The sequence below is a fragment of the Erithacus rubecula genome (genome assembly GCF_903797595.1).
Source record: "Erithacus rubecula genome assembly, chromosome: 3".
Classification (NCBI taxonomy): domain Eukaryota; kingdom Metazoa; phylum Chordata; class Aves; order Passeriformes; family Muscicapidae; genus Erithacus; species Erithacus rubecula.
In genome coordinates this window covers 17,721,680-17,736,873 of record NC_136689.1, presented here as the reverse complement: position 1 = coordinate 17,736,873, position 15,194 = coordinate 17,721,680, and the positions used below count along the sequence as shown (strand labels likewise).

Here is a 15,194-nt window from a genome sequence, read left to right as displayed (position 1 = left end):
ACTGCTTTGTTTCTGCCTTTGCAAAATTGATAGGAAGCAGTCCAAAGCCCAACAAGAATTTTGTTGGTGATTTAAAATTCCAAAGGCACAATATGTTAGAGCAGCATTATGTGCTGCTCAGGAACATGCAGCCAGATAGGGAAGTTTCTGGTGGAGTTGTTCAGGGGTTTTATGTATTTGCTTTCTGGTTTTGTTATGTTTTTTTTTTTTTCCTGAAGTGGGTTGTTTGTGTGAAGTGTAAGTGTAGTTCTGTGTAGAATATTTCTGCATAAACTTTCCTTCTTACTACTTCAGCACATCGTGTAAACAGTGCATTTTAAGACTGTTTTTGCTGTCTCTGTGCTGAACTGTTACATGCTGTTGTCATCTCTTGTCAAAAAACACTACCTTGGTTACCCATTCATCAGGGCTTTTTGTTTTAACAAGTCCTTTCCTTTCTTCCTGTATGCAAAAGAGGAGCTATTTATAAATACTTAACAGAGCTCTTAAGTCACCTACTTAAAACCTTTTCTCGTAAAAAATCGCTTTGCTCTGGTGCCTACAAAATACTCGACAGTCATTAGGTAGCTAATGTGCTGTGACCACTGCTTATTATGGTAATCATAATTAACACACTGATTTCCTGAGCTCTCTGTGTTGTCCTGTACTGGGACTGTGGTGGTCTTGTTGGTAAGTTAGCACTATGAGTGGAACAGTATGGCTGTGATCCCATGATGGCACCAATTGCTTGCAGTAATAACTAATATCTGAGAATCTGAGCTCCCTGGAATTGATTAACCTCCCCCTCCCTACCCCTCTCCCCCACCCCCCAAACAACCAACAACAAAACCAAGCACCAGCATTTAGTGGGCTTTGGTGTTGGTCCTCTAGGAGGAATGGGACCATGCATGCATGAGACCCGAAACCTGAGTCAGAAATACACAGAATATCTGGCTTTGCCCACAAGTTAAATTGTGCCTCATCCAATGCAAAAGAAGCCTTCTCCTAGGGCCTGAGAGGTAGCCAGCTTTCTCAGTGGCTGTGTGCTGAATATTTAATTTTCTCCTGAATGAGAAAAGACATGTGGCAAGGGGATTATTCTTTCAACTGTGTGTGATTGAGTAAAAAAGGAGGTCTATTAAGTGTTCACAGTACAGGCAGAGGGTAACTTCTAACTTGCATTACATCTCTAGTGAACAAATATTTTTATGCAGTCCTCCAAAAATCTAGATTTATATGACTGGTTTTGGAACAAGTTAGTCAATAGAATTATATATGGCCTTTCTATGTGATGATTTTAATAAATTGATTTTATTTTCCCCAGTTTTCTCAGGGAAAGGTTTGAAGTTTGGTGTGGGTTTTTTTTTTTTTGCCCTCCAAATCGGTGCCCTGTGTATCCATATTGTAATGGTTTCCTGCTGCAGAAGTGTGTGTTGTATAATTTAATTCAGTGCTGTTTGTCAGTTACTGTCTTGTTAGTCTGTATGCAAGAAGAGGTTATGTGCTTTCTCAGTATAAATTCTCACACTGTAATAATATGTCTTTCTTTTATTAAAGCCCTGGCAGTGAGAACCAGGAGTTCTTCATGATTTGATGAATTAACTTAGTCTTGGAAGCATAAGATATGTAGGTGCTAAGAGCTGAAAGAAGATAAAAAATTTCAACAGCCTTTTTCAAATACATTTCCTTTCATCCTTTTCTTTAAACAATAAATTGCAATATTTTCCACAGATCCCCTGTGAGCAGCTTGCAGATTCGATATGATCAATCAGGGAATGGTTGTGGGGAAAATTTACCCCCAGTAGCAGCCAGCATAGAACAGCTTCTCGAGAGGCAGTGGAGTGAAGGACAACAGTTTTTATTAGAGCAAGGCACCCCCAGTGACAGTAAGTACTCACAATCTGTTTATTATGACTTTTGCCAACTGTTACTCAGAACTGCTATTCTGTGCTTGTCCAAGAATTTTAATAAAATTTGTTTTCTGCTGTGAATTGAAATATAACTGTGGTGTGCAGTTCTAGCATAGTTCTTAGTGCAGCACGTGGCATCAGTAGATTGCAGAAGACTTCTCTATATCTACATTTTTATAGATGGGGAAGTTGTGTCATGAAAGAGGAAGTAACTTGCAGGTCCAGTTGCAGTGTTTGGAAAAGAATTCTGAACTCTTAGATCCACTACTGTAAATATTATAGTAGTTCCCCATTTTTCTTTTTATTGTGTGATCTAAATTGGCATAATAATTTTTTTTTGCTCTATCTTTTAAATCTGACTTTTCTACTTCAGTTGCAGTTTGAAAATAAAACATTTACAAATGTTAGGCAGGTATCCTACTGGGCTTTCGTGTCTTTATTATGTTCTTTCTTGTGAGTTCCTAAAGCAAGCAAATTACTATTTTCTCAAGTTATGTTTAATAGAGTGGAATAGTCTGAGAATGAATATGTTAAAAGCATAAGTGATCAGTAGATCACATGGATCTCTATTTTCAGCAATGTATCAGTATCAAAGACAATCACTGAATATGTTAAAAATTTTATTCCAGGTTATGGTTTACATTATATTTTATTGCACACATTATTCTTCTCATTTGTAGTGTAAAGAGGTATCTAGTTAGTATTTTTATGAATGGTATCCTGACAAAAATGCTAATTGTGAGGAAATTCATGCAGGGATAATCCTTTAAACATGATAGCTGGAGGACAGGTTTAGCTAAGTCTTATTGCATCTCATTTGAGCTCACTGAGGGTTCCTTTGTATGTTCTTGAAGAGGAGGGATAAAAGCTAAATCCTTGGGAAATGACCAGATGTGCCTGTACCAGTAGACTTATGTCTGTAGTAGCTCCAGAGGTCATGTTAAACAAATACAATTTAGAATTTAAAAAAAGAAAAAAAAAAAAAAAAAGGAGGTTATCCCTGTGGCTTTACAGTCACACTCTGGTACTGCTTGGGAAATCCAAGTTCTGAAACCAAATGGGAGTTTGAGCAAACTGCGTTTGGTAAGAGCGAGGCCGGTGGGGAGGTGATGCCCGGTTCTGGGCAGGCGGGGGTGGGTGCGGTGCTCACAGAGTGCTCCCTGCTGGGGGAATCCGAGATCGCCGGCGAGCTCCCGCCGAGGTGCGCTGGGACCGATTCGCTGGGGGACTGCTGGGTTTTCATTGCTCCTATTCATTCATGAGTCAATGCAAAAGCCATTAAATAAAAAAAAACTCTCTTTCCATAAACTTGGTTGTTTTTATATAGACGTTGTTGGTTGCCTGTGTTGTTAGTTGAGCACGTTCTTGTCAAACTTTTTTGCTTTATAAGGTTTGCAATTCCTAATACTGCAGCTGAACTGGATTTATCCCAGCTAGGCAGCTAACCTGTGCTACTTAAATACTACTGCCTTTATATTCTGATTTGGGACTAGGTTATCGTGCTGCTGTAAAATGTATGCTGGCCCAATGATGCCACTCTCTCAGTATTTAAGCCAGGATGTAGAGATATTCCAAAATTACTATCACAACACACTGTGAACTTTTCTCCTGCAATTTAAATTACTCAAAATTAATCTTAAATATTTCCACTAAATTCCAGACATCTGTAATAATTTTATATTTTCACATTTATGCTAGTCTTAATGTAATGCAGAATTTAAAACTGAGTGAAGGTGTTACTTGTTCATTGAATGTGTCTGTGGAATATAATGTGTGCACTTTTGTCTTAGTTTTAGGAATGCTTAAATCATTACACCAACTTCAAGTTGAAAATAGGCGGTTGGAAGAGCAGATAAAGAATCTGACCGCAAAGAAGGAGCGACTGCAGCTCCTCAATGCACAGCTTTCAGTGCCCTTTCCAACAATAACTTCAAATCCCAGCCCTTCTCATCAAGTACATGCCTTTCCAGTACAAGCACGTAAGTAGAGGGGATTATTAAAGTGTCAGAGTAATTTGAACATGTATTTATATGAAATAATCTATTTCATCCACACATGCCATTGATGGGAGATGAATGTAAATGTAGGATGAATATAGATCAAGTATTTGCTGGTGTGTTAAATGTTTAAACATCTTGATTTTTACATTACTGCTTGTTTCAGTGCAGTTTCTCTTTTACTTCAGTTTGGATCGCATCTGTTTGAATCTATTGATTCACCAATTACATAGTTAATATTTTCAGCAATGATTTTAAAGTTGATTTTACATTTTCTATGTTTAGCTTTGTCATAATTTTGAAATAATTATTCTGAATCTTTTTACATGTTACAGAAATTTAACCACTGTGTGTTTTTTGAAATAATTACCTAGCACCTAGCACTGATTCCTTGAACAGCAGTAAAAGCCCTCATCTGGGAAACAGTTTTTTACCGGACAATTCTCTTCCTGTATTAAATCAGGTAATTTTTATTTTTTTCTTCTAAACCTAAAGTTGTTACAAGTTAACTCATCCCAGTCCTTGCATTGTGGTGTTAGGTGAAATTTTATGCAGCTGAGGGGGCTTTGTTGTTTGTTTTGACACCAGGAGATAACCTCCAGCGGACAAAGCACCAGCAGTTCATCAGCGCTTTCCACTCCACCACCTGCTGGGCAGAGTCCGGCCCAGCAAGGCTCAGGAGTGCCCGGAGTTCAGCAGGTCAATGGTGTGACAGTGGGGGCACTGGCTAGTGGTATGCAGACTGTAACCTCCACCATTCCTGCAGTGCCGGCTGTGGGTGGAATAATTGGAGCACTGCCAGCCAGCCAGCTGGCAATCAATGGAATTGTAGGGGCTTTAAATGGGGTAATTCAGACCCCAGCAACAATATCACAGAACCCTTCTCTCACTCATGCAACTGTGCCACCCAATGCAACACATCCTCTGCCAACCACGCTAAATAACAGGTAAGAATTTGCTGATTTAATGTTTTCCTCCTAGTGCCTGCTGTTCTTCAGCTTAGCTGGGTTTTTTTGTCTTACTCCAAATACATTGTTTATTCCTTTGCCCATAATTGTCGAAGTAACTTTTGCTCCTGGCCTATGAATGAAAGTGAGGAGGCATTTAATGGAAGCACAACTAGTTAAGTTAAAGAAAAGATGTTTTCTCTAGAGCTTCTGGGAATCCTACTGAATTCCTGTTTTTTAATCAAGTCACATTCCCAAACAAATGTAATTATGTAAATGTGCTTCAGCTCTTTTATTTAGTTCAGAAAACAATATTCTTTGCCCTGCCAATTGTTCTTCCAGGATTAAAGGAGCACTGGAAAAGCTACCATTTGTTGCAGAAAGAAGGGGGGAGGGGGAGAAGGAGAAGGGTATATGGTCATGTAATTCAAGATGTAATAGGCATAACTAACCAAAGTTGTAATACAGTTGCATGGTTTTCAGTTGCCTGCAGTGAATCCAAACCAAACAAATTCAGTTTTTCAAGCAGTGTTCCTATGGATTTCTAAATGCATAGAAAGATTAATTTGTGAGGATTCCTAACAGCCCTTCCCCAAAGCCAGGTACCCTTGGTAGCATAAACTGCTGCTGCTTGAGCTGCAAGGCAAATGGGTAATAAAAGGAGACAGCTGCTTTCCAGGAGGTGTAATGGACTTCTTGGTCTGGAAGTATTTTGGGATAGAGCAAAGCCTTGGCCAACTCTTTCTCACTTTTCCATACCCCTTGTCCTGTCCTTCACTTAGGAAGGAGAGCTACAGTTCTAGTAGAAAGAAGTGCCTGTAAATAGGGAGCGGATTACTTGTCTTTAAGTAGAGTTTATTTTTGGAGATTATGGTGGATTATCCATCAAAAAAAGACATAAGTGATTGGAATGAGGCAAGGGATCCCTAATTTCCTAGCTTCCTTTCCAGTTTCTTTGCTTCCTTTTGGTTTGGTAGCTCCTGAATATTTGTGTAACATTGTGTGGTATTGCTTTAGTAGGCTCATAATATCTGATACTTTCAGGTGTATACTGTTTGCATGTGTCATTACATTTTTCCTGAGGACCCTTATTTTTCATAGTTTTATGTCCTTTGTGAACATGAGGTTTTATGGGATAAACAACATACGTTTTGTTTGTGAAAAGCTTGTCTTGAGCATCAGAGGTTTGCAAAAACCACAAAAATTTTGTATTCTCTCCCCGAAAAGTGTGAGAAAGAGTGAGGAATACTAAAGAGCAATCATATTAACCATTTGCATGCCACTTTCCACTTTCAGGTACTGCCAGAATATATCAGTTATGCTAAATACCAGTCATGCCACTGTTTTCTCAAATGATTTTGTTTATTCAGAGATGATTTGCTCCTCTTTGTATTGCAGAAGTTCTTCTATTTATTTTTTAATATCCACTTTAAGTGCTGTAGCTCTTCATTGTGTAGCCCTGTAGTAGAATGTTCCAATTCATGCAAAATACTGCAGCCAGTATCCTGTTCTTAAACTCTCATTCTAACCTTTAGTAGAGTCTGGAATACTCCCAATGACTCCTGTTTTCTGCCACAACAAGCTTATGCTGTACAAATCTGTCAGCACTTCCACTTCTCTGTTTCTATTATGGCATGATCTCTTTCTGCTCACTCAATAATGCTAATTTAAAATTAATGTTTATATTAAATTTAAAAGTGCACTTTTCACACAGTTCTCTACTTCATTTGAGCTCACCCACATTATTTCCCAGGCTCTCTTCCTTTTGAGGTGTTTGAAAATTACCCTCATTTTCTGTGACTTCTCAGTATTTCTGGTTGTATGTTTAGAAGGGAAAAGTTCAGAAATGTTAGTGCTAATATGATTCTGGTAATGACGTGTGCATTCCTAGTTCCTGTTTGTCCCACTACAAATGCCTTAGTGAAATATATGAAAAAACATTTTGTCATGGGAACTGAGTTGCAAAGAGGCTCTGGTATGATTTTGAAGAAAGGAAAAAAAATAGATAAAAAATACTTTCCATTGGTTGAAATTATTGGTTCTGGAACTCTATGGGACACCTGCCAGGCTTGAGTTTGGTGCTGCTTCAGTGGCAACTGGTTGACTGTTTCTTTAATGCTGTATTTCCCAGGGTACCCCTGCTCTTTGAACTGCTCTGGTGGGAAGGCTGAGTGGTACCAAGCACAGACAGGCTCAAAGATTAGGTGCTGTGGTGACGTGAGCTGTTGGACCCTGGTAGATTGTGTGCTGGGGTCAAGGTTGGAGGTGGTTTAAATCAGTATTGGCAACATGTTGGAAAACTATGAGAGAACTCAGCCCTAACTTCAGGGTATTGTTCTGTAATTTTAAAAGACTTGCCAGATGTTCCTGGAAGTTGCTTGTTACAATAACTTCCCAAGCTTCAGAATCTGTTCCAACAGTTTAATGTGAGAAATAGGCAGAGTGTTCACCAATACATGAAGACTTCTTTATGCATATTGTCCTTATTCATATGAACTCTCTAACTGTGGCACGCAAGGAGGTGAGAGAACACTGATTTGCACATTGTTGTTGGAGAGAGTTTCAAGTTGTAGGTAAAAGAACCCACATTCATTTGGCAGAGGAAAATACTTGATCCTTTTCTGGGGAAATAGATGGCTTAGTACAGATTGCCAGCAAGTAGGAGATTAAGTGATTTGAGGAAAGAGATAGGATTGTTTCTTTACATTCTCACGACCAGAGAAGAGTGTAGGATGGAGAGTTTCAGGCTGATCATGTACCTTTTAATGAGAAGCTGAAAAGGATTAAATTTACATTCCAAGCTGGTCTGGTTTAGAGAAAGCTCTGTGGTGAAATCTAGTGAACTGTCTCTTCTGGGAAGCTTGGGAGCTGCAGCATTTTGTCCTCTGCAGCTTGGTTTTGTTTCTAGAAACTGAGATCTCAGCTGCTGACTGAGGGTATTTTCTTTCAAGTGCCAATGCAGAGCAAGAGAGGCAGGCAGAGTGATTAAAGAGAAGGGAGAACAACAGCAGAAAAAAGAAGTGCAAAGGTAAAACATGATCTGGGAAAAAGAAAGAATGGGATAAAAGAATGAACAAAAAGAGCTGAGAAGATTCATTCCAGTATAGAAGAATACAGAAAAAGTGAGGTAAAAAGAAGAAGGCAATAATGGTAATATTAGCGAGAATACTGTAGGAAATAGATAGTGTGAAAGGCTTTACCTCAGTCTGGGTAGATGCATGTTCAGCCTTTCCCTCATTCACCAAACAGATTATCTTGTCTCAGGAGATAGGTCAGTCAAGCAGGACCTCCCTTTCAGAGACCTGTGCTGGTTAGGCCTGATCCCCTGCTTGTCCTGCACATGTGATGGCTTTCAAGAGGCTCTGCTCCAGGACCTTCCCTGGCAGAGGTCAGGCTGACAAGGCCTGATGCCAAGATCCTCCTTCCAGCCCTTCTAGAAAGGCATTACATTTGCTATCTTGTAGTCAGCTGGGATCTCGAGATCCCAGTCAGCCAGAGCTGCTGGAAGATGGTTGAAAGTGTCTCTGTGTACTTCCATCAGCTCCCTCAGTAGCCTTAGGTGGATTCTATCCAGCCCATAAACTTCCCATTGACATAGACTTCCGTTTCCCCTTAGGAAATACTAAGTGCAGCCCACCAGGTGTGTCCTGTAGCACTGAGACCATGCAACAAAGTATGAGATAAAGTTTATACGTGGCTTGCCCTTTGCCAGTAGGAGAGAATGGTGATCTTTGGGTATTTTTATATTGGCTGGTTAGCACAAGTCAAATTACAGCAGTTGGGCTACAGTTTGCTGGCTGCTGTAAAAATGCAAGATAAATATTATGCCCTGAGGAGCTACATGATTGTAGCCTAATGGTGTGGATTTGTAACTGATTTAAGTGAATAATTCCTTACTACCAATCCCAACAAGCAATCCTGTCATCCTGTGCACACCTTCTTGCTAGAACTTCTGCATTACATAAGTGACCTCATCTACATTAATAGAGAATCTGTCAGTGTGTTTTGTGTTGTTTAAAGTTTAAGTTTAGTTCCCACAGGTTGCAGTCCGTTATGCAAGACTAGTATGAGGGGAGGGGACAGAAGTGTACAGCTGAAAGGGAAATACTTAATTTTTCAACAGCAGGATAAACCTATCATGAAACAACACCTTAATATTTTAATGGGTGTTTAAAACTAGTAAAAGCTAACACTGTACTGAAAGAGTAAATCCAGCTGTCTTCTTGGTCTTCTATTCCCAACAGCCTTGTTCATGCTGTTGGTCTTGCAGTAAACTGGTATAGCTGAAGAAACCCTTTATTTACAGCCTAATTGTCAGCTGGATCTGTGCCCTGCCCAATTCCCTAAATATTTGCAGACAATTTTATGTAGGCATGAAAATAGAGACTGGGAGTGAAGTAGTTGGCAAAAACAGAGGCAGCTTCATTCCATGACAGCATCCCCTGGCCCCTTGCAAGGCTGAAGGTATTTGCTGAATACAGACATGGTGTGGGCAATATAAGTGGTTTGAATGACACAAAAGATTAGAAGGAAACCAAGGTAAAATAAATGCTTCGTAACTAGATGTTAAACTTTGGCAAGAGCTGTCTTGTAATATGAAATGTGGCCTTTCTGTATAAACTATTTGAAAAGTACTTTATAACTGGTAATTATTATCTGAGTTTCAAATAACATGCATGGAGTAGACATGTTGCTGTTGCTCAACATAAATGAGACTTGAGTGAGGGTGGTGTCAGAAATTGCATCTGGATGGTCAGACCATATTTGCAGTGCGAAATCAAGTGCTGAATAGGGTCTGTCTGTTTGTGTACATCTTTTCTTTAATGGAAAGCTGGAGCAAAGAAGTTCCCATACTTCCATATAAACCACAGTATTACCCTGTCAAACCCTACAGTGCCTCGGGACTAGGATTGCTTTCTGACCAACAGAGACAACTATTACTCCATCAACAGCACCAGCAATTTCAGCAATTACTAAGTACCCAGCAACTCACATCAGTAAGTTTCTCAGTTAATTATGACTTATTCCTCTATTGTATTCTAAGGCATGGATAAACTCCTCAGCTTAATATAAACAATAGTAATGCATTTAACTTGATATTAAAGGCTTTGATAATATTTTAGTCTTTCAGTTGCTTCAAACTTTTTTGGATAATAGTAATATAAAATGTTAGGATATTATTGGGCTGTTTGTATGGCTAGAAGAATCATTCCCTCGTGCCTTCAGTTCCATTTTGTCCTATGTGGACATGGAGCCTTGTCTCTCTCAGCATCAGCTGTGGGCAGCAGAGCTTGGGAGCATGTGTGCATTTAACAGTATTGTGACCTGTCTTTGATTCCACTGGAACACTAGCAAAAACTTTTGGATATCATCTCCTGAGCTGTCTTTACTCTGCTTGTAGTATTCATACAAGCCATTAAGTAACTGGTTTACTATTTGTATCATTGTGTGGTTTTAGTACACAGTCTTCTCAGGTATGTTTGTTCTGACACAGGCCTGATGAAGCCAGCAGGCTCAGCTGAACTTCTGCTGAGCTACTGATTTCAGGAAGTCTGACAGGAATTTCTTTCCCATAGTCTCATGGAACTTAATTAGTGTGACCTAAATTAGCTGGGATTAGTTTAAGGGCTGCACTGACTGAAGATCTGGATAAGCAGGAACACAGGGAGGAGCTATTTTTCAGCAACTAATTATTGATCTTTTTTTCTTCCTCCTCCCTCTCTCCATATTACTCATCAAGGAACAACATCAGGCCCTTTTGTATCAATTAGTACAGCAACAACATCACCATCACCAACACCACCAGTCTGAAGTACAGCAATTGCAGATTACTGGAGGAGCACAGATACCCATAAACAACTTACTTTCAGGCACGCAGGCCTCACCACTTAATGCAGCTGCTACCAACCCATTCCTTACAATTCATGGAGATAACACAGCTCAGAAGGTGACAGTAAGTATACTTCTCACCTCACTTTCCATGCAGTACCTCCAGGAGGTAACTAAAAGATAAGAAGCAGTTAAAGTGCCTGTTCTTACAAATCAAAGATCGTGGATTTTTTCGTCTTTTTTTATTTTTCTTGAGCCTTGGGCTGCACCTAAATGAGGCTCAGAATCTCTGTGAACTTTTAGTCACACCAAACATGTCTGCTGCATGCTGTTGCTTCCCTGGATCAGGACACCAGTCCAGTGGACCTTGCCTTCCTCTTGTAATTACAATTGCAGCCCTAGTCCTCCTCACCCTACTTCTTCCCCAGCATTGTGTCCAGTGTTTTGTGGATCATTTCTTTTACCACCTTGCTGGTGAATTTGCCTTGGCCAGGCCTCAGGCCCTGTGGAGCTTGGGGTTTAGCTGATGGCTTGAGAGGTGAGGAGCCCATTGCTGGGAAGGTGGAGTCAGTGTGAGGAGAATGAGCATCTTGGTGCTGGCCTGGGAAAATGAGGCTGTACATTGGGAGGCTGAGCAGCTCTTCTGCTTCACAGACCAATAAAACCTTTCCTGGGCAGATAAAGAAACTGGACACATTTTTCTGGCAAAGATGTTCCATTATCTTCAGTATTTGCCTATATCTCCATCCCCAAGACAAGAATTCTTTCTTCAGGAAATCAGAGAACAGGCTTCATTCTTTAAGGATCGTACAGTTAAGGATAAAGGAAGGAGCATATGAAACTTGGTAAACAAAGGATGAATAGAGCAGGAAGACATAAAGTTTCAGCATTCCTTGGAGAAGACAGCAAGTGGTAGTGGTAGAGAAGAAAGAGAAGCTTGTCTGCAAGAGCAGGTGGGGAGAGTGTGGGCTAAATGTGAATCCCCTGTCTGCTCCCCTCCCAAATCCTCCAGCTACTTTAGTAGCACTGTGATAGAGGACTGGGCTGTGCTTCTGTGGTACTTCCAGACACAAACCACATAAATGATGAATTCTCAAGATTATTTTTCCTGGAAGCAGCTCCCTTCCATTCCAAATTGCAAGCACTCACTTTTGTTCAGCTTTGTGCTTTGGGCAGTTGTGACATTGTGGCTGTGAATGGTCACTGTGGTCGGGCCCTGCTGTCAGGGTCACTGACTGTCACAACAAATGTGCTGGTATTGCCTCCAGGCATTGCCTTCATTCAGAAATTTTCACAGTTTGTTCTCATATGTTTAAAACTAATCTCCCCATATTTTCCAAAAGTTAATAGTGAGTAGAACTAAGACCCTATATTTGGTGTATATCCAAGCAAAATATTCTGTGTGATTTTATTTTGATTTTTTTTTAAATGGCCACTGCTAGGTCTGTACAGTGCAGTACTTTAAAAAGTATGTTATTACAGTTTTTATGCTAACAGTTAGCTGTAAATAATTCCAAGAAATCTCAAAACATGTTTCGAACAAATCCCTTACCAAAAGTTTCTTTTGAAATTGATTTTATATTTTTTAAGGCTAGAGTTGAGACAAGTTGCATAGATTGTTGAACTATTTTTAACAAATTATTTGCAGAATTTGACTGGTTTAATCTCATTTCTAGTTTAAACAGGTTTTCAGGCATTTCTGAATGCTCAGAGAATGAGATAAAATTTTTGCTCAGTCCCATTCAATGCTTCAGGAAATGTCTTTGTAGCAATATATGAAAGAAAGAGTTGTGATGGGCAAATTGGAAATTGTTCTGGTGGAGAAGTGTAGATTTCAGCTCTGTCCAGTGGGCAAAAGTAGCAGAGGTCACTTGGTGTTTTTCTTAACCACCTTGCAGTTTTAGAGACACCCATGGCCAGGATTAGCCACTTTTGTTGGAGGGAAAGTAGAAGGAGAGTTGGTGTTTTGTGATGCTGCCTGGCATGACCTTAGCGTGAGTTGCTTCAATACAGAACTGCTGCTTTAATTATTCTCTCCTTTCCCACTTTTTATTCTACAGTACATAGTTATTTTTTACAATGCAGAAGTTACTACTTAGATTGCTCTAGTGAATGTACCTCAGCTGCTTTGTCACCTTTATGAATTGAATTTTACTTAGCTCTGTATGTTATAATCTGATTTTTAGAAGTATTTTCTCTTACACAGAGGCTCAATGATAAAACTGGACCAGTTGCGTCAGAGAAGAGTTGACATTTGAATGACACTTGAGCCCTGCACGTCCTGCTGTTATAGCACTTCATGTGGCTGCAAACCCCGGGTTCCCTTTCTGCAGATTGAAAAAGAGCAACAAGGAACTCTTACTGCACAGCAAGAGGTTAATAATTTTCATAAGGATATTTTTGGTAGGCTTTCATTTGCTTTCTTGTTGCACTAAAATTGATGTACTTTTTAATGTCTCAGACTGTGAAGTAGATAAAACTCTGCAAATCATAATTATTTTGTCAATATGATGGTACTAAGTACAAATTCAACCACAGAAGAACATCCACTTGACTCTTGAGTCCTAATCTCAGAGACTGAAAGGCTGTAAACTGTCTGCAGTGCTGCATTGCTTTGGTTTCAAAGCAGTAGTTTTAACAGCCCAACCCCAGCCCATCTGATCTTGCTGCTGCAGTTATATTAGATCCTTTTGGACTGAGCTTGTAATGGCAGCTGGGACTTGCTGTTCATTGTTTCTTTTTTTACATACCTGTTTTGGAACCTGACTCATAAGGGAATTGACTTCTGAACTTTTTATTCCTTTAAATTCCTATTGTTGTATAGTTGGAGTTTTTCTTGAATAAGAATTATGGAATGGAATCCAAAGTTTATTAATTTTGGTGTAGGTTTTAGAGTTCTGAGGTTTTTAAAGGAACCAGTTTGGTTCCAGTGACAAAGTTTTCTTACCAGATGAGAAGGCCACACTGGAAGAAGTTTGTGTAGTGTTTGGCCTAAACCAAGTGCCTGTTGCTACCTCCATTTTGTTGAAATGGCTGCAAACAGCTGATCATGCACTAGACGTGTCCGTGTTAGCAGCGGGAATACTCTGTCTTGCACCAGCAGCCTTGTTCTGCCTTCCCTAGAGGTGTTTATACCACTGTAGAGAGCTCAGGCAGATTGTTACCTGGGTCACTTTTCACTAATAAAGTACCAAAAAAGTGAGTTACCATTTCCCACTAAAATTTCCCAGTGGTTGAAACGGGTGAACTTGTGTTCCAACACTTGTGGCAGTTGCTGATCTCTGGCGAGTCTATGCAGGGTGGTGAAGGACAGTTTCAATGGGGGTGATGACCACTAATCAAGAGTGAGGTGGGAATTATTAGCGGAAACGACCCAGCTGTAATTAGACCTCCACTGTGTACTTATTTGGAAGAACATGTTAATTCTGCAATATGTTTCTTAGTTAAACATTGCACAGTTCTTACCTCATTTCTGTAAATAAAGTTTTGTGAATCTGTTTTGTATTGTGAAGAATTCATAAGAAAACATTGATATTTTGATTTGTAATATTTCTAATTAGTAGATTTAATTGAAAAAGTAAAAATAATTTATTTTTATATGTTCTGGGGAATTTTTAAAAAATGTCACAAATCACTTTTGTAGATACTTTACAAAAGTAAACCAGTGGTTTATTTTACTTACTCGCCCCACTGGTGGATATTCTGTAACAATTTGTACAAAAGGTAAGATGGAAATGTGCTGTTATTTTGACTAGATGTAAAATTCCAAGTGTATGAAAAGATATGTACAAAGCTTTTGTTAATAAACTTTAATAATGTTTATCATTGTATATCACTTGTGTGAATGTGAGTCTTGCAGAAGAAAGGAATATTTCTATTAACATCACAAGATCAGAAGGGTTTGCTCCTGGTTTTTTATTTCCCAGGAAGCAAAGAGAACTTGACCCACCTTGTATGGTCACTTGAAGATAAAATGTAAGGGGTTGTGCTCATCAGGGCTTGACAGACAAGAGATGCATTATGGCTTCCTCACACTTTTTAGCCCCTCTCTAGTCAGGGGCAGCCTGAGGCTCAGAGCAGCTTCTGGGACAAGCAGCAGGAAGATGGTGTTTCTGTGGGCCTGTGCCATCTGAATGTTGTCCATCTGCTCAAAGCACAAGTATTGAATATATATGTTTTGTTTTCCAATTGGGAAAACTGGAATCCTGAAAAAAGACTGGTAAATGAACAAGCTCAGAACTTACAGTAGGGAAATGTGAACCATCACCTGGCACAGCAAAGGGGCATCACTTGCTCCCACCCTCCCAGGACTGGAAAAAACCTCCTGACATTTTAGGGGTAGTTTGATGAATGTTTTATGCTTTGAGGTGAAGAGGTTGAGGAGACCTCTCAGCATTTCTGCTGATTAAACCTGTACCAGGGCCAGAGCTCAGGAGGTGTCAGGGTTTGGTCCTGTTGAGCAGTGGCTGTTGGTCAGTGCTGAAGGGACACTACAGAGCACAGAAGGCTGGACCCCAAAGTCACAGACTGAG

The 15,194-nt window shown here is 39.7% G+C and overlaps 1 protein-coding gene across 9 annotated transcripts in view; it reads left to right on the top strand.

Moving 5' to 3' along the window:
• The window catches only part of MLLT10 (MLLT10 histone lysine methyltransferase DOT1L cofactor), a 125,112-nt gene extending 110,620 nt beyond the window's left edge, over positions 1-14,492 (top strand). For 4 of the 9 annotated variants that reach the window (XM_079300844.1, XM_079300840.1, XM_079300842.1 and 1 more), the window contains 7 exons: positions 1,711-1,865; positions 3,680-3,868; positions 4,261-4,349; positions 4,475-4,833; positions 9,728-9,830; positions 10,574-10,786; positions 12,852-14,492. In XM_079300844.1, coding sequence (XP_079156970.1) covers positions 1,711-1,865; positions 3,680-3,868; positions 4,261-4,349; positions 4,475-4,833; positions 9,728-9,830; positions 10,574-10,786; positions 12,852-12,920 — 1,177 coding nt within the window. In that variant the 3' untranslated portion in view covers positions 12,921-14,492. Of the gene's footprint in view, positions 1-1,710; positions 1,866-3,679; positions 3,869-4,260; positions 4,350-4,474; positions 4,834-7,784; positions 9,525-9,727; positions 9,831-10,573; positions 10,787-12,851 lie in introns of those variants that run through there. The other 5 variants (XM_079300841.1, XM_079300845.1, XM_079300846.1 and 2 more) reach the window with 4 other exon arrangements.
• The last annotated feature ends 702 nt before the right edge of the window (positions 14,493-15,194 follow it).